The sequence below is a fragment of the Pseudorasbora parva genome, chromosome 14 (assembly GCF_024679245.1).
Source record: "Pseudorasbora parva isolate DD20220531a chromosome 14, ASM2467924v1, whole genome shotgun sequence".
Classification (NCBI taxonomy): domain Eukaryota; kingdom Metazoa; phylum Chordata; class Actinopteri; order Cypriniformes; family Gobionidae; genus Pseudorasbora; species Pseudorasbora parva.
The window spans coordinates 9,590,842-9,609,803 of record NC_090185.1 but is presented as its reverse complement, the minus strand read 5'-3'; the positions used below and the strand labels follow the sequence as shown (position 1 = coordinate 9,609,803).

Below are 18,962 nucleotides of genomic sequence, written 5' to 3'. Positions count from 1 at the left end.
TGTGTTTTCTAAACCTTCTCCCGTTACTTTTCCCCTTTTTAAGGTATTTACCAATCACAAAGCAATGTAGATAGTAACATATGTTTATAATACATTTCGTTATGGTATTATGGTTTTATATGGGTAAAATATGCATTTTTGCATTGTTTAAAGAGTTTCGTGCTAACTGCAAATATGTGTAACTTTATGCTAGCATTTGGAGACCTCGTGGCTCCATCTCAGCATATATGAGTGTTTACTGTGTCATATGTGTTTAAGCTGGTTATTACTAAATACAAGTACACATATTTCTGCTGTAAAGTTATTTTGTATACGTTATCACTACAAGGGTGAATTCATGTGATGCTGAAATGTATGTTTTATTGTATACACTTTTCAAAAGTATTCAATACAGACGAGTGAAGGCGAGAGCTGCGTCATGTGTGTTTTCTAAACCTTCTCCCGTTACTTTTCCCGTTTTTAAGGGTACAACATTTGGAGGCACCGCTGGGATGTTTGGCTTGAGGATCACCCCTGAGCTGTAAGTGGAGCCCTTGCGTCAATCATCCCTTCAAACAACCCAGGTATCAGAGAAAAGAGTTCAGCAAGGGCAGTGGAAGTGGTCTTCAGACAAATCTGGCACCTTGTATCCTGAAGTGAGCAAAACTGACCACTAGGGTGTAGCAAAAAGCCATTAAGTCAGACTAACCATCATTTTACTGTCTGTGCCCTCTTATAAAATGGAGTCTGAGCTAGAGAAACTGCAACTGGAGATTAAAGGAGCGTTGTACAAACTGACTATCGAACAGCTGATTAAAGTATGCAATACACTGCAGATTTCAGGACCAGGGAAAGAACATGTAACTGGTAAAACTCGAAGTCAAGTGATTTCACATGTAATAAAGTATCTTGAACGGGAAGAATTAGCCAACCTAGAGTATGAGGGTATGTCAGACCTTCTCAGTGTACATGACATAATAGATCAAATCAATACGGCAACAGACGGAAGCGAATATGAAGTTTCCAGCCAAATTGAGTTACAGGAAAATCTACAGAAAGAGGTAGAGGCGCTAAGGCTTTCGTTGAAAGAAAAAGAGAACGCAATGTATGACCTAATGAAAACAAGCATGATCTCACCAGTTCCAGCAAGCCAGAGAAAAATATGGCCCCAGCATCCCCTAATGGCTCCATGTGGCGCAAAGATTTTAAGATATCTGGCCAGATAGGCGAGCCAGGGCAAAAAGATAAGCTAACATTTTCTAGCCTGGCCAAACAAATTGAAACTGGGCTCAGCAAAGGCTATCCAGAGTCAGAGATCATTGATGCTGTAATCCGTGCTATCACACCAGGTCTGCAGTTACGAAGTTACCTTGAAGGGAAAGACAAATTAACACTACCTGCCCTCCGTAGAATCCTCAGGTGTCATTACCAGGAGAGAGGTGCCACAGAGCTATATAAACGACTCACTTCTGAGGTTCAAAACAGTAAAGAGACCCCTCAAAACTTCCTGCTCAGGGCAATGGATCTGAGACAAAAAATCCTGTTTGCTTCTCAGGAAGCTGATTCAAGTCTAAAATATGACCCAGTACTAGTCCAGAGTCTGTTTATGCATACAGTCCTAACTGGCCTCCAGAGCGATAATATTAAAGGTGACCTACAGCCCTACCTCCTCCAGACAGATACCTCAGATGAGCTGCTGTTGGAGAAATTGAACATTTCATGTGCCAATGAAAAAGAGAGGCAGGACAAAAAGAAACATGCTGCCCCATCACGTGTAACTAATGTGAATACTGTACAGTCAAGTGAAGTTCCGATGGAAAAGAAAATCGCCACCTCACAAAGTTCAGCTATACTTCCCCCCGATCTCCTCGCAGAAATCAAAGAAATGCGCTCTGACATGGTGCTATTAAAAGACTTGAAAGCTGAGATCTGTCAAATCAGGGAAACCATACAAAGACCCACCACTGCACCGCCACAGTGCCTCTCACCAAGCAGAGAACCAGCAATTGTGCCCTCCCCTTACCCAGTGTTTTCACCCTCACAATCCTTACCGTATAAAGCCGATTCAAATGACATGCCATTTTACCACCAGCAGTCACCAACAGCAGCGCAGGAATATCGACCAGCATTCAGCCCTGGGCGAATAAGAGAGACGGCCCAGTTCCAGCAGAGGTTTGCACCACAGAGGTTTTACCCAGCACGACGCCTTCAGCCAAGGTGTCTCTCATGTACTCAAGCAGGTGAGGAGTACTGTCAGCACTGCTTCAGGTGTGGAAGCAGTGAACACTTTAGAGCAGGTTGTAAAGCACAGAGACCAGTAGAGCCTGCTCGGAGAATCCCTTTAAACTAAGAGGGGTTGCTCCCATGGGACATGGAGCAACCAGTGATAGTGATAAGTCCCAGTTTTGTGCAGGCTGTAAGGAAGAGAAAGGATGGAGGGAATTAAAATGTTGTTCAGTTTGTAAAATCACCCTATACTGTTCAAAAGAATGTCAGGGAAACCATTGGCCCACACACAAAAGACTTTGTAAGCCATATACATGTTCAGGTATCAAGAAGCAGGGAACTCAGTCACAAGATAAAGTCAAGTGCAAGGAAAAGCGGGCTCCAGAGAAAATACCTACTGTAAGTGAGTTAGTGGGAAAGAAGTGTGTCATCTGGTGTTTCCTGCACAAAAAGAAGATCCAGGCACTTTGGGATACAGGTTCACAAGTTTGTGCTATCGATGAGGTATGGAAAAATAGCCATTTACCTGATGTTCCTCTCAGAGATGTATCAGAGCTAGTTGACCCTCTTGACCCTTTGCAAATCGAAGCAGCCAATGGAACAGAAATGCCGTATGTCGGATGGCTCGAAGTGTCCTTTAAACTTACTGCTGGTGACGATGAGCTGAGAATACCCATGCTAGTGTTAAAAGGCAAACAACAACAATGTCCTATTATTGGCTTCAATGTCATCGAACGTCTTGTCCTAGATAACCTACCAGATCAAACAAAGCGTGTGGATAATGACAACCTTGTGAAAGCAGTAAGGATGGCTTTTCCGTATCTCAAGAAAAACAAAGCCAAAGTCTTTATTAATGCAGTGAGTGTAGGACAGACATGTGACTATAATGTGAAGACAGCCAATGAGAGAATCAGTGTGCCTAAACGTACCTCCATCCAAATCGAGTGTCGAGTACAGGCCCCACTTTTCAAAGAGGATAAGACTCTTATCTTTGAGCCTGATGATAATCCACGTTGGCCTGAAGGACTAGAGTTTTGTGACACTCTTGTGTCAGTGAAGGCAGGGATGACCCCAAAATTTATTGTCACTGTGCAAAACCCTACAAGTCATGACATTATGCTGTCAGGAAGGACTGTTATTGGAACTGTACAGTCAGCCGGATCAGTGTATCCTGCCAACATATTTAAAAAAGACAATCTACCAACCGCCTCCATTCACCATGTCCAGGCTCAGGATTCTATTGGAAGTACCCCTGCCCAAGAACAATGGGAACCTCCTGTTGATTTGACTCACCTTAATGAACACCAGAGGCAGACAGTCAGTCAGATGTTAAGAGAAGAGTCAGAATCATTCTCCAGGTCTGATAATGACATAGGCTGTGCAGAGAATCTTCAATTGGACATTTCACTAAAAGACAGTGAGCCAGTGTCAAGAACGTACCTCTCTGTTCCAAAACCTTTATATAGAGAGATGAAAGACTATTTACAGGACTTGATAGCACAAGGGTGGGTTGAAAAGTCGACCTCTTCTTACTCCTCTCCAGTTGTTTGTGTCAGAAAAAAAGATGGTACTATGCGCTTATGCATTGACTACAGGGAGCTCAACAAGAAAACCCATCCAGACCGCCACCCCATCCCCAGAGTGCAGGACATTATGGACACCCTGGGAGGAAACACCCTCTTTTCACTGTTGGACCAGGGTAAGGCATACCACCAGGGATTTATGGCAAAGGGAAGTAGACATTTAACAGCTTTTGTTACTCCATGGGGCCTATATGAGTGGGTTCGGATCCCATTTGGACTCATGAATGCACCTGCAGCATTCCAACGTTGCATGGAACAATGCTTAGAAGGCTTAAGGGATGAAATTTGTGTGCCATATCTCGATGATGTTCTTGTGTTTAGCAGAACGTTTGAGGATCATGTCAGTGACGTCAGAAAAGTGCTGCAACGGCTGAGGGAGCATGGGATAAAACTGAAACCCAGAAAATGTGACCTGTTTAAGACAGAAGTGCGGTACCTTGGGAGAATTGTGTCTGCTGAGGGAAACAGAATGGACCCTGCTGATACTGCTGCGGTAAGAGCCCTAAAAGATAAGCAACCAGGTACTGTTGGCGAGTTGAGAGCAATTTTAGGACTGTTGAGTTATTACCGGCAGTATATCAAGGATTTTTCACGTATTGCCAGCCCCTTGTATGACCTGCTCAAAGCACCTGTCGAGACTGAGACCCTAAAAAATAAAATGGGAAAGTGGCAAACAAAACGAAACAGTAGAGGAGTTCCATCCAACACGACAATTGAGTGGTCTGATGTGCATCAGGCCATTTTGGAACGGTTGATAGACTGTCTTATTCAGCCCCCTGTTCTAGGTTTCCCAGAATATTCCCAGCCATTCACCCTCCATACTGACGCTTCCAACCAGGGGCTAGGGGCGGTATTATATCAAAGACAGAATGGAAAACTACGTGTGATTGCTTATGGCTCCCGTACCCTGACTGCAGCAGAGAAGAATTATCATTTGCACTCAGGCAAGTTAGAGTTTCTAGCTCTAAAGTGGGCAATCACAGAGAAATTTCGCGACTACTTATACTATGCACCATTCTTCACTGTCTATAGTGACAATAATCCACTCACCTATGTGCTGTCCACTGCTAGACTGAATGCAACAGGCTGTCGCTGGGTAGCAGAGCTGGCCAACTTCCATTTCACAATAAAATACCGCCCTGGTAAAGAAAATATCGATGCAGATAGTTTGTCCAGGATGCCTTTGGATGAGGAGACGTTTATGAAAGAATGTTCAGAGGAAATGTCGTATGATGTGATTGGAGCAGCGACACAAGCAGTGGAAAGTCAGGATGAGTCCAGCATATCTTGGTCCATGGGTATCTCAGCTGAATGTGAAACGCTAGCTACAGACAAATTACTCCGTCCACTAACAGCAGGACAAGTTAAAAATGACCAGAGGAATGACCCCACTGTGGGACCCGTGGTTCAGTTCAAATTGACAGGAGATAAACCATCAGGTCACGAACTAAGGCAGCTCAGCCGACAGATCACAAGCCTTCTTAGAGAGTGGGACAAACTGGACATGAACGAAAACGGGGTATTGTACAGGAAAACAGCAAGCAGGAAACAACTGGTGCTTCCAGAAAAATATAAAAGTACTGTGTTAAAGGAGCTTCACGATGAAATGGGCCACCAAGGTGTAGACAGGACTACGTCACTGATCAGAGATCGGTTTTACTGGCCCTATATGCAAAGAGAAATAGAAGATTATGTCACAAGGAAGTGTGCATGTCTTAAACACAAGAAGCCAAGCCGTGAGACCAGAGCCCCGATGACGAGCATTGTCACCACTCAACCATTCAAACTTGTCTCAGTAGATTTCTTGCATCTTGACAAGTGTAAGGGTGGCTACGAATATATTCTTGTAATCATTGACCACTTTACACGTTTTGCCCAGGCATACGCCACAACTTCAAAATCAGGAAAAACGGCAGCAGACAAAATATTTAATGACTATACACTGAGATTTGGCTTCCCCACAAGAATACACCACGATCAAGGTGGTGAATTTGAAAATCAACTGTTCACACAACTGAAAAAGTACTGTGGAGTTGCTGGGTCAAGAACTACTCCCTACCACCCCCAGGGGAACGGACAAGTAGAGCGGTTTAACCGAACGCTACTGCAAATGTTAAAGACCCTCACAGAGAGACAAAAAAATAACTGGAAAGACTCCCTAAACAAACTGACCTTTGCATACAATTGTACTCGGAGTGAAGTGACAGGATTTTCCCCCTTTTACTTACTATACGGACGTTCCCCACGGTTGCCAGTCGACATGTTATTCAACTTAACCTCAGAACAAGGAAACTGTAATCACCATCACTACATGGAAAAGTGGAAGGCGGGCATGGAAGAAGCCTATGAGATCACAAGAGAAAATGCTCACAAAGCTACGATTAGGAGTAAGAAACATTATGACAGTAAAACTAAAAGCTCAGTGTTACAACCTGGAGACCGTGTTTTAGTCAGGAACATGACACCTCGTGGGGGTACCGGAAAACTGAGGAACCATTGGGAGGATATTATCCACACAGTTGTGCGCCAAGTGAATCCAGATATTCCCGTTTATGAACTCAGACCTGAGAAAGGAAAAGGGAGATCAAGAGTTTTACATCGTAACCTTCTTCTCCCATGTGACCATCTGCCACTTGAAACGACACTGCAGCCACGAGCCAGGAAAAGGAATGTGGAGCAAATAGAGGAAGCAGAGCAGTCGGACGAAGAGGATGATGGAGATGAGTATTATCCAGTGTCACTTCAGCTGCAATCTGAGCTTTGCTCACCTGAGACAATGAACCCTGTGTGTAGTACACCTCCGAAGCTCGAATGCACACAGCCGGAGGAGAACATGCCACCTGAGCCAGATAGAGAACAAGGAACGACAAACCAAATGGGAACCTCACCGGAGAGAGAGGACAGTTTTGTTGAGGATATGTCTTTGGAGGAACCCGCCCCCTTGCTTGTTTCAAGTGGTGAGACGCTTCAGCGGCCCAGACGACAGCACAGACGGCCGAGAGTTTTCACGTATGATAAGCTTGGATCACCAACCTGCCAAAACATTAGGACATTACAAGGACAAAATTGGAGGGTTCCGTGGTCACACATCGTACAGCCACATCACTTCCAATACTTATGTTACTAAGCACATGAAAGATAGAAGCTAAAATGAGTAAATGCATACACATTACACATTCAAATGGACTGTTCAGTACAGAATACACATTCAAATGGACTGTTCAGCACAGAATACACATTCAAATGGACTGTTGAACATAAGGTGGACTGTGGTTACACCCTACACTCACATTCATATGACACTGTTGCAGTGAATCACACCACACTCGTGGACCCTTGTTAAAGGGGAGTGTAAGTTACTTGACCATGTTGCACAAACAGAACTGTTAACAAGGCAGTCATGTGCCTAAGTGGACATGAAATAAAGATCAAAACAGGGAACAAAGACATTCAATGATATTGGGTACTTACCTGTGCTTGAAGGAATGTATGAAAAGAGTTCCAGTCTGTAATATTGCACTATATAAGATACGATGTAGCATAAGTGTTGATCTGAAATAACTGTGCATTGTGTGTTGATTAATAGAGTATGGTTTAAACTTTTTCTATTTTTATTTTATTTGCACTAAAGGTCAAAAGGTTACATTCGGATGTTGGGGACAACATCTATTTTGAGGGGGAGTATGTGACAAGTGTTCCTAATTCATCTAAGTTACAATCAGTTTACTATAGTCTGTTAAATTAATGATTATAATAGAATACGTTTTAAGGTTGTCACTGTTAAAAATATATATAGACGAGTAATATTGAGAAGTACATTGTAGATAATGCTGATCCTTTCTACTGGTTGATTATTCGTCGATCTATTGGTAATGCCTCAGGGCTTCTGTAGGGGGATTGCATGCGCGCGCTTCTCTTCCTCATTCAATACAGACGAGTGAAGGCGAGAGCTGCGTCATGTGTGTTTTCTAAACCTTCTCCCGTTACTTTTCCCCTTTTTAAGGTATTTACCAATCACAAAGCAATGTAGATAGTAACATATGTTTATAATACATTTCGTTATGGTATTATGGTTTTATATGGGTAAAATATGCATTTTTGCATTGTTTAAAGAGTTTCGTGCTAACTGCAAATATGTGTAACTTTATGCTAGCATTTGGAGACCTCGTGGCTCCATCTCGGCATATATGAGTGTTTACTGTGTCATATGTGTTTAAGCTGGTTATTACTAAATACAAGTACACATATTTCTGCTGTAAAGTTATTTTGTATACGTTATCACTACAAGGGTGAATTCATGTGATGCTGAAATGTATGTTTTATTGTATACACTTTTCAAAAGTATTCAATACAGACGAGTGAAGGCGAGAGCTGCGTCATGTGTGTTTTCTAAACCTTCTCCCGTTACTTTCCCCCTTTTTAAGGGTACAACACACTGGAAAGTATAAAATCTGGCAGGTCATCTTTTAGAATGGACATAATTAATGACATTTTCCATAAGGTATATAATTTGAAGGTGAAAGGTATAGAAACACAATTTGTTTGGGTTCCTGCCCATGTTGGCGTGGAAGGGAATGAGAAGGTGGATATTCTGGCAAAACAAACTCTAAAATTAAAATGGATAGATCTACAAGTTCCATTAAGCAAAATGGAAGCTAAAGTATACATTAGGAAATTCGCGTATTCAGTATGGCAGATACATTGGGATGATACTGAATTAGGCAGACACCTATATAATATACAAAATCAAGTTGGTTCTGGGAGAGCAGGAATCGAAGAGAAGGAAGTATTATAACTCGGATGAGAATAGGTCACACAGGACTTAATAGTACACTATATAAGATTGGAAAGCATCCAACTGGGGAATGCACATACTGTTGTAAACAAGAAACAGTTGAGCATGTACTGCTTCATTGTGTGAAGTATAATAATGAGAGACATCACCTTATTCAATCACTTAAGATAGCAAAACATCATGACTTTACATTGCCAGGTTTGTTAGGGAAAACAGATAGCAAGTTGAATGGTGATATTATTAAATTTTTGAAAGTAAGTAAATTATTCAAAAGAATATAATGTTTTGATTGTTTGTTTGTTTATTTGTTATGTTTATTTTTCAGTTTGTTTATTTGTTTTGATAGTGGGTTTTTTGTGTTTGTTTATTTAAATGCCGAATACAAACAATATCATTATCCATACTCCATTCCAGTCGGTGGCGGTGATGCACCAATAAGTTAGGTTGCCAACCGCCAATAAACACCAAAGAAGAAGAAGAAGAAGAAGAAGAAGAACTGTTCCACAGTATTTTGATTATTATCTTTTTTGTCTGGAGAAAATTATGTTCCCCATTTCCTCCGCGTTGTGTGTTTTGATCCTGTTTGGTAAGACATATGACATTTAGTGTGCGGAATCCAACACGCTTACGCAGTTTCGGTTTGTTTACTGGTTATGGGCCTTTAATGCACGTTCAAAAACTCTGACTGGTGTTTTGACAGACTCAGCTTTGCTGTGGTTTCCGATTTAAACTACACGTTTTCCTGGAAGCGGTGTGCGACGGGTTTGATATAAGTTTTCTCTTGTTTGGTGGGTGTCAAAAATGTCAGCCCAATCAATAGCAACGTACATGTGTGGCCTAACGTGACCATGTGCAGAATTATTAGGAACGTTGATTTTCGAATCATCTTTTTTTCTAGGCACATTTGACCGATTCCAATCCGCATTAATCTAATTACTTCTAGTGATTTTATATTTAATAATTTATAAGTGAAAATAAAAAACACCTTACATTCATCTGTGCAGAATTACGTTTTCTTTTAAAGATAAAATAAGCCAGAAAAAAGAGATTTAACAAAGACTGAAAAGTCATTAACAATGAGTAGGATGCAGACTAATGCAATACTAGACACTGCAGTAGTTAAGGCATGACCATTGGACAGTGAAATGCGCATTGGGATCAGCAGGGTCAGACAAAAACAGGTGGCAAAGAAAAGACACGTTTACTGCAAAAAATTTTGAATCAAGGAGAAGATTTAAGTGTGAAACCATCAGTCACACTTAATTCACCATTTTCACAGTCACCATTTTCCAGAACTGCAACCTACCTGGAGTCTCCAGAAGTACTAGGTGTCAGGATCTGACTCTGAGACTTAAGTTATGTAAATAATCCACAAAAATGAGCCCCACTTAATAAGAATTACAAGATGAAGTGTTGAAAGCGATTGCAACATTATACATGTCTATGCTGTCGCTTGATTCATTTAATGCTTCCTTGCTGAATAAATGTATTAATATCTTTTAAGTTACCCCCCCCCCCTTTGTTTACATTCTTACCGACCCAAAACTTTTGAACGGTGGTACAGTTATTACAAAAGCTTTCTATTTCAGATAAATACTGTTCTTTTAAACTTGCTATCCATCAAATAATCCTAAAAAAATGTTTTACACAACTGTTTTCAACACTGATAATAATCATACATATTTCTTGAGCAGCAAATTATCATATAATGGTTTCTGAAGGATCATGTGACACTGAAGACTGGAGTAATGATACTCAAAATTCAGCTTCGAATCACAGAAATAAATTGCATTTTATATATTCAAATAGAAAAAAATGTTATTTTAAATTGTAAAACTATTTCAGAATAATACAGTTTTTTCTGTATTTTGGATCAAATAAATGCAGGCTTGATGAGCAGAAGAGACATCTTTCAAAATTAGTAATTTTTCCAAACTTTTGACTGGTAGTGTATAAGCAACGCTTTTATATGTCCAACAGAGGACCATGTGGAAACATTCTTTTAATGTCCCAAATATCCTTATAATGCTGCCATGTGTACATAGAATAACCTAAATGTAATGCCCCATGAACCTTGAACTGTAGCACTTTCATAACGAAGAGAGGATGTTTAAAGGGAACCCCTGGTGTTAAGACTTGTATGGCTTAATATAAATTAAAATCATCAGTAGGTCTATTTAATGTGTGTTTTCATCCTGTGTTTGTCAGCTCGTTTGGTGGCATTTCGCCCCCATAGCATTAAGCCACCTGCAATGGACTGACCATCAGTTTCACCACTCAAATTATTTGCTTCCTGACAGAACATTCTGACCAGCGAGTCCATCCAATCTGCGAGAGTTCCTGTCAAACAGCAATGCACGCTTGGATCAACAGGAGGAACAGAAGTTGGTTAGAGGTTTCACGGTACTACGAGAAGCCCAACCACTCTGGAGGATTTTTAACCAAGTTTGTTTCTCTCTCCAGTCACTGAGGTATTCCACTGAACAGTCTAAAGTTGCTCTGGTTAGGACATTACTCTCTGGGCGCGCGGTTCAATGGGGAACAGGTGTGGGAAAATCAACATCTGTGCTGCTCCTCGTTCCAAGCACTCTCTGAGGAAATGACAGGGGTCTTTGATTGCATGTGGCGGGACGCAAGGCGGCCTGCGTGCTCTCTGACCTTTTTCAGGAGCAGCTCCCCTGCACAACACCTCCAGATCGCCATGATCCACTTACACACAGGATTTCTGTCAATGCTTCAAATGGACAAGAACTTTTAGCTATTTTTCTAACCATCGGTCCCTGTCAGCAGTATAGTCCTAGACCACTCCTGGTTAGATCCAGCACAACCCTAGAATCGATTGGGGCCACAGTTCCATCTCAGCCTGGAGTGAGAAATGTTATGCCTCTCACCGTTTGAGTCTAGATTTCCAGCTGCCCATTTGTCAGAGTCTGGAATCCGAAGTTGTGTTCCCCTCTGCCCACACCTTCGTCCGGAGTTGTCACTGCACTGACGTCTTGGGAAGCCAATTATGTGGCGTGTTGGCAGATGGATGGAAAGTCTTCTGGATGAAATTGAAGTGGGCTTTGCTGTAAAATCGTTGACCGAAACTTTGCGGCAAAACTTAACATAGAGCATGAGACTCAAAAGAAAGAAAAGAAGAAAGAATAACGAGTGAGACTAGAGTATGGATGGCTTGAAATAAATTGTTAACCCATTTTCTCTGATCTTTGTCTGTTTCTATCGTCTGTTTCTAACTCATCGTCGTCTTTTGTCTCTGGTTCCTGTTGTCTCGACTCTGAGCTTTGGCATGACTTGCTTGACTGAACTTATTCTTGAACTGCCTCTTTGCTCGTGTGCTGATTATGTTAAACTCAGATGTCTAAATTAAAGAGTTATTTCACCCAAAAATGAAAATAAGCCAGAGATTTACTCACCATCAAGTCATCTTTGGTGTATATGATATTCTTCTTTCAGATGAAAAATGCAATTAGAGTTATTTTAAAAATGTCCGGGCTCTTTCAAGCTTTATAATGGTAGAGAATGGCTGGTTCTGTTTTGAAGTCCATAACCATACATCTGTCATCAAAAATAAATTCCATATTTGACACATTATAAAGTAAAATATCTAGTTTGGCAGACGACTGTGTGCAAGTTTAAAAAAATTGTCTGGCATTTCTCTTTAAAAAATCGTATTCTTATTTAATATGTGACGAGTGTGTTTTGCTTTATCCTCTGCACTTCCGTGCTTGTCATTTTTGGGTGAACTATTAAGCTCAAATTTCTGACATTTTTATGGGTAGGCTACTATTAATTTATATAACATTCATTATGAGACAATGACATTGTATAATTATATTAAAATCATAATATGTTACATATTATAATATGTACATATTAAAATACATACATATTATAATATGTAAAAAAAAAAAAAAAAAGTGATGTGGCTTATGTTGTATTAGATCATCCATGAGTTGTTTATATTTATTACAGGTTTTTCTACCGAGGGATTCAGAGACAGACTGAAGCTGGATCATCCGACTGGATCTCTGACCATCATGAACACCACAACTGAAGACTCTGGAGATTATGAACTGAAGATCTTCAACAGCAGAGACTATGAAAAGATCTTCAATATTGCCGTCCAAGGTGAGTAATTCAATGAATGTTTTAATGCAGTTTAAAATCACACTGTTGATGATCTTTGATGTGTTTTTATTTGAGTTATTCTCTTAACCTGTATATTAATTCACTTACAGTACATAGATAATCTCGTGCAGTTTGTAGAACGATCTTGAGTTACACCATTAAACAGTTCGTTCTGATTTAAAACTAAATCATTTATTGGCAAGCTTTTTCTTGAAGCTCCAGTTGAGTTCAGATGGAGTCGACAACATTTAATCACACCTTCTCTGATCAACGGCTGTTTAAATGAGGATTTAATGTAAAATTTGTTTATATACACAAACCATGCATAAATGTTTCTTTTCAGATCGAAAGGCGAGAACAGACTTTTTAATGTTGTGGAGAATTTGTTTGTTTTCTGTAAAAAGATCCTCCATCATCTGTTGGTTTGTTGTTGTGGCAAAATGCAAATCTTGGTATAGCCATATGTTTACCTTCCCATGGTGTGAGATATGCAGTACATGACATATGTGTACTATGAGCTATACATGGGCTACGTGGCATCCTGACTTAAACAACGGCCTGTATGGAAATGTACTGAGAGGGGAGGATGCTGCCAACAGTATAAGAGATTGTGACTTCTGTTATGACTTCAGTGTACGCTTGGTGTGGCCTTGTGGCTGCATCAACCGTGCCTCTTTCTTGCAAGAAACTTTTTTATTAAATAAACCTTTATAATTGTAATTGGCTAATGTTTGTCTCTTATTCAGTGAAGCGACGGAGTTAATTATTTTGCCATTACAATTTGGTGTCAGATGGTGGGATTCCTTGGATGTGCCGTCTGGACCCCGTGAGCGGACGGTGACTGATCATCCTGGACGTTAGAGTCACAGCCTTACCCCGACAGGATTGAGGGAGAAGGGCTGACCGCTCAGGGGGGTCCGGAGGGTCCGACCACTGGAATCAGAGATAACGAACCCGAGGTGGCAACGGGACGCTTCTGGTAAGAGACAAACCTAAAATTCAGGGGAATTTTAATGTGTTTAAATGAGAGTTTAATTTGAGAACTTGGGTTAATTTGAGAATTTGGGTTAAAAGATTTGAGGAAACCTTAATGGTAAAAGAGAGAACCATAGTGAGAGCCTGACTCTGTGATCATCATGACTAAGATATTCTGGGAAAACTGAGATCATGGAACGTGATCAAGAAGTTTGGGAGAATTGAGGTTACGTGGGTGATTAAAAAATTCGGGAAAAATTTAAATCATGCCAGTGGTTAAGATATTTCCATGAGGACTGAGACTACGTTAGTTGGGGAGGATTGATATTTGAGGATTTAAACTTGGAACGAGTTTTGGAGAATTCATATCCGAGGAAGATACTAAGGGGTTAAGACATCCGGAAGAAATTGAGATCATATAGCGGGCGCTTGGAAAAGCGTCTGACCCGTCTGTCCTGGGTGAAGGATCAGATCTGTGAGAGACGTTCTACAGATTAATAGCGTGCACGTGAAAGATCACAGAGACAGACTGCCAATATGGGGAAATCTCAAAGCAAGCTAGCAGAATATACACCGGTATTTTGACAAATGAGAAATAATATGGGAAAAATGCATGCAAGGTATAAGGAAGTAAAATAATTTGATTATGATTCCCAGAAGAGGGAATGCTGGGTGTCACCAGACTGAGAGTCTGTTGAAGAGGGGAGATAAATCGAAGAGCTGGTGTGGGAAATGTGTGTGAGAAACGTGAAATGTGCTATGTGAAGCAGATAACAGGGAAAGTGAAAGCGTTGTCTCGTCACACAGAAGCCACAGCTGTTTTAAAGATCGGTGGTGAGTATGAACTTTGATTAAGCCATGGATAACAATTTGTGTTAACTAAATTAAAGCGAACAATTTGAATGACATGATCAGTAAATCAGTAATGTGATCAGTCCGGTAAAAGATTGAGACTATAGAGAGCAAATGCTGTAAGCAGCTCTGCTCTGAAGTCCACAATTTAAAGAAATAAGCAACGTATTAAGTAAATGGGCAGCAATGTTAAAAGTAAACAGCAACCTAACAGGCTATAAAAAATTGAGAACAAGAGAAATTCAAATTTTAGATGTTAAAGCTTATTCGTGGATTTTAAAATGGCTGGGGTGTCATTTAACCCCGGAGGGAAAATCCCAGTAACTGAAGGATTGTATATTTGGAAAACCAAATGTGATATTTGTTTTTGGGGAAAAGGCAGATGTAAGATACAATTAATGGCAAGGCATTGTATGTTTTATTGGACCAGAGCTCTTCTCTGACTGTCCGAGTAATCGCCGCTTTAGGCACCGCCTTAAAGACCAGAAACCAGACCGAAAAATGCAAGGTTCCTGAAGTACAGAGAGGGTTTTATTGTGGTCAGCAGGACCATTTTACAGGTAACTGGGTACATGCACCCATAAGGTGTTGAAAATGTGGCAAATGAAGCCACCAGACTAAAATCTGTAATGAAACTCAGTAAAGAGATAGAAACAGAGATGAGATTTACACTCTGTCTAAGAAAATAATGAACTAACAATAAGATTGATAAATGTAATTTTTGGGAAGGAAGGAGCTGTGATCATTTTAATTTTAATCATGAGGTAAAATTAAAGATGATAAAACATATTGTAAGAATATGATTTTGTAGAGAGGTTAAATGACAAACAAAAAAAAATGATTATAAATATGTTCTTGCTTTTCTCACTTTTGCAAAACTCTGATAATGCTTATTGGAATACTGGATGTTGTTGAAATAACTATAGTAATAAGTTGGAAACCAGAGAAGCTGAAGTTTTGGTTTCAAAAGATAAGCTTGTGCTGAGCTAATAAAACAATTTGCTTATCTGAATCTGCCCCCACCATTTCATTTCTGACTGGTGCTGTGGCCTAACTTGAGGAACAGAGACTCAACCTGGAGTGGAAATTGATAGATTCATGTAAAAAATAAAAATTATGATTATTTGAAAATTAGATTTTAGTCTAAGGATAGAATTAAAAGGAAAAGGATGTTTTAATTTGAAAACAATTTTTAATTCCTAGCCAGATCTTACACTGAGCTAGTGTGAAGAGTGAAACGTTTATGAGAATGCAGTGTGCCAGCCCTGAAGGCCTCAGAGTCTCTCTCTCTCTGATTCCAAATCAGCTCAAAGCTGATATCTGGGCCAGCAGTTAAAAAAATCATAGAGACAATGATTTGGTAAAAATGAACGATTGCCATTGAGAGGGCAATGATGAATATTCATGATGAAACAATGTGATGTTTTTCAAATATTGACTTTTAAATGAACTGAAATTTGAGACTAATGTGTTATATGACCAGTAACTTCCATGTCTACTCTTAGCCACCACCATGTACAGAACTGATGGCCTTGGTCACAGAACATTAAATTGTTATGGCTAGATGCCATGAGTATAATCTACGCACTATGTTGCAGGTTTGAAGAGGTACAATGGATTTTAGTGATTAAGTAGTGTTATGATTAACCTGTCTCCATGTTCTACCTATAGTAAGCAGACTAAATGGCTCTGGTGACTCTTGAATGCACTTTCCCCAAGGCTCCAGAAAAACATCTGATCCATTTTAAGGGTCAAAAAATCTCAAGCGATGACCAATGTGAATGAGGGTGATTCGCCGAAGACGGGTAAGATCCTCTTTTGGCCAGCGGGGGACGACCTAAGACATGGGGGTCACCGCCATTGGGCACTTCCAAGAAGGGAGGTGTTTTATGTGAGGTGTGTATGAGAGTTGAACCGATGTCTGTGAGGCCAGCAGCATCAGTAAGGGGGTAAGCTGTGTTTGTAGGGGCCGAGAGTCCAGACAGGACACAGCAGGGCCTGCCCTAATAATGGCTCCTCCATACCGCTCACTCAAGTACCGCACTGTTTGTGAATGCCAGGGATAACCCTGAGTGTTATGATGGTAAGGGGCATTGAAGAGCCAGCTGAGACCATGAGGTGAATGTCATTTACTTTTGTGGAGACCAGAACAAAAATGTATTAATTGGTATCAGTAAAACTGTGTGATATTGAACTAATATGTCTCTATCATAGTTTTAAATCCTGCAGGTCATTAGATATGCAGAGGATAATTTGGAGACATGGTGATGGCTTTGAGATGAGGACGGCTTTTGAAGTTTAGAGAGAAGGTCTGGAAAACAAAAGGTATTTAAACTAAATATAACTTGAAAGAATATTTCATAGAATTTAATATTATAGTTTGTTCTGAGTAAAAGTCTCAGAGGCTGTTGAAAAGATTATCTGTGTAAGAGACAGAGACTGAGTGAGAGAGAGAGATGCTGGTTGTGGAGGCAGAGATGGCACAGTGACTGTTTTAAACACATCTGTTTTAAAAAGTGCTTAAACACATTTCTTGAAACTATGCCTCATATTCTCAAAACTATAAACACAAATCCATAACGTCTCACCCAGTTTCCCAAACAACCTATTTTCAGGTCAAAATGAAGCTCTACAATCAAAACCATTCACTCTTGCTGAAAAACCAAACTTTGCCCTCAGACAAGACACACAAGCCCTCAAAATCACACACACTACAACATAGTCTAACACACTGGTGCAATAAATTCAAAACAACATTTCCAAAACTGGTAAGTTATGTTACTTGTGGTTCCCCTCCTCACAAACCTTTTCACATGATGAACAAAAGACACAACCAATGGATACATTGGCACATTTTTATTCATTCATTCATACTACACAGTACAAAAAAAATAAAAAAAATAAAAAATAAAATATTGTATTCCGCCTCAGCCTCCCGTCTTTGGTCTGGGTCAGGCCAGAGAATCTCATCCACATCACAGGCTATATTAGCCCTAGCCTGGCAGCGGGGGTAAAATCCTCTTGCATGCCTGATCCACCCCTGGCACGCATCTACTGACACATGGCCTGGACGAGGTGAACAAGCATATAAGGTTCTCGATCATACACTTTCCACTAGTGTTGTAGTCAAGACCACCTAAACCGAGACCAAGACAAGACCAAGACTTTGAAGGGCCGAGACCAAGACAAGACCAAGACTTTGAAGGGCCGAGACCGAGTCAAGACCAAGACCAGTGCATGTCCCCACACTTATGATAAAATGTGGAATATGCATATGATTGGCACTTCTCTCGTATGATCAACTAAACTGGCTCTAATTTCATCTGAGACTCCTCCTCCTCCTCCTCCTCCTCCTCCTCCTCCTCCTCCTCCTTCATCCTCTTCCTCTCCCTCCTCCTTCACCATGTCCTCTTCCTCCTCCTTCACCACGTCCTCTTCCTCTCCCTCCTCCTTCACCACGTCCTCTTCCTCTCCCTCCTCCTTCACCATGTCCTCTTCCTCCTCCTTCACCACCCACGTCCTCTTCCTCTCCCTCCTCGACCTCTTCCTTCATTTCTTTGTGGATCCATTGTTCCAAAGCTCAAATGAACTGACTCTGGCACTTTTATGTATCTTGAAAGTTCTGATTGATGTGTGTTAAATTTTGACTCTCAGTGTTTTCACCTGGGTAATTGTGTGCTAATTGAGCTGAAACTATGCTGACTTGAGTGAACAATATTGAATGCTAGTGCTTTCTAAATGACCGCATGGTCTAGGCAATGAGAAATTAAGGGATTTGTGTGTAGAGTTTTGCAGTGACAGTTCAACAAATCTGACTCATGTGTCAAAACAGGGAATAGTGTTTATAGTTTAGTAAAATGGGTGTGCTTTTTGATAAATGGCGTTATGGTTTTGAAATTTTAGTTCAAAAGCCTGGTTATAGTGTTTAAGCAATCGAGAAAAACTGTAAAACCTGAGACAAAACAAAAACAATGGCATCAGCTGACCTGTTACAACAACTCGGCTGGCCTTTCTAAAGACAACTTAATAGTGAATTTGAAACTGGTTAAGAGACCAAGTAAAAGCAATTTTTGAGAGTGAACAGTTCATATGTATGTGTCCTGATTGAGTGTAGTGTTTTAGCACTACAGATAATTAAGTTAAACTAAAAAGACTTGAAAATAAGCTAATTATTCTGAGTGAATCGGATAAAAAGATGATCCAGACGAACATTGGGACGAGCTTTAAGTGGATTGATATCCAGCTCTGTCTGTTAAGGGTAGTTATGACTACTTTTGTCATTTATGATGTTGAATTATATCCTGGATTAGTAAAAGTTATAGACTTGAAGCAGAGACAAAGTGACAGATTGGCTGAAGTCACTATTGAAATTATCCAGAGACTCCGTCACAATTCTGAAATAATGGAGGGCGAACGAGAGA

General features: G+C 40.4%; 2 protein-coding genes across 13 annotated transcripts in view; one reads left to right on the top strand and one right to left on the bottom strand.

Moving 5' to 3' along the window:
- Positions 1-18,962, bottom strand: part of LOC137040042 (CD48 antigen-like) — a 117,821-nt gene that overhangs the window by 54,098 nt on the left and 44,761 nt on the right. The window lies entirely within an intron of this gene.
- Positions 1-18,962, top strand: part of LOC137040034 (carcinoembryonic antigen-related cell adhesion molecule 1-like) — a 57,387-nt gene that overhangs the window by 6,853 nt on the left and 31,572 nt on the right. For 4 of the 12 annotated variants that reach the window (XR_010897811.1, XM_067415437.1, XM_067415434.1 and 1 more), the window contains exons 1-2: positions 9,032-9,169; positions 12,559-12,714. Coding sequence is in view for 10 of the 12 variants with exons in the window: in XM_067415437.1 (XP_067271538.1) it covers positions 9,127-9,169; positions 12,559-12,714 (199 nt within the window). In the remaining 2 variants the exon portion in view is untranslated. Of the gene's footprint in view, positions 1-6,162; positions 7,792-9,031; positions 11,737-12,558; positions 12,715-15,870; positions 16,150-16,755; positions 16,867-18,962 lie in introns of those variants that run through there. The other 8 variants (XM_067415441.1, XM_067415440.1, XM_067415444.1 and 5 more) reach the window with 8 other exon arrangements.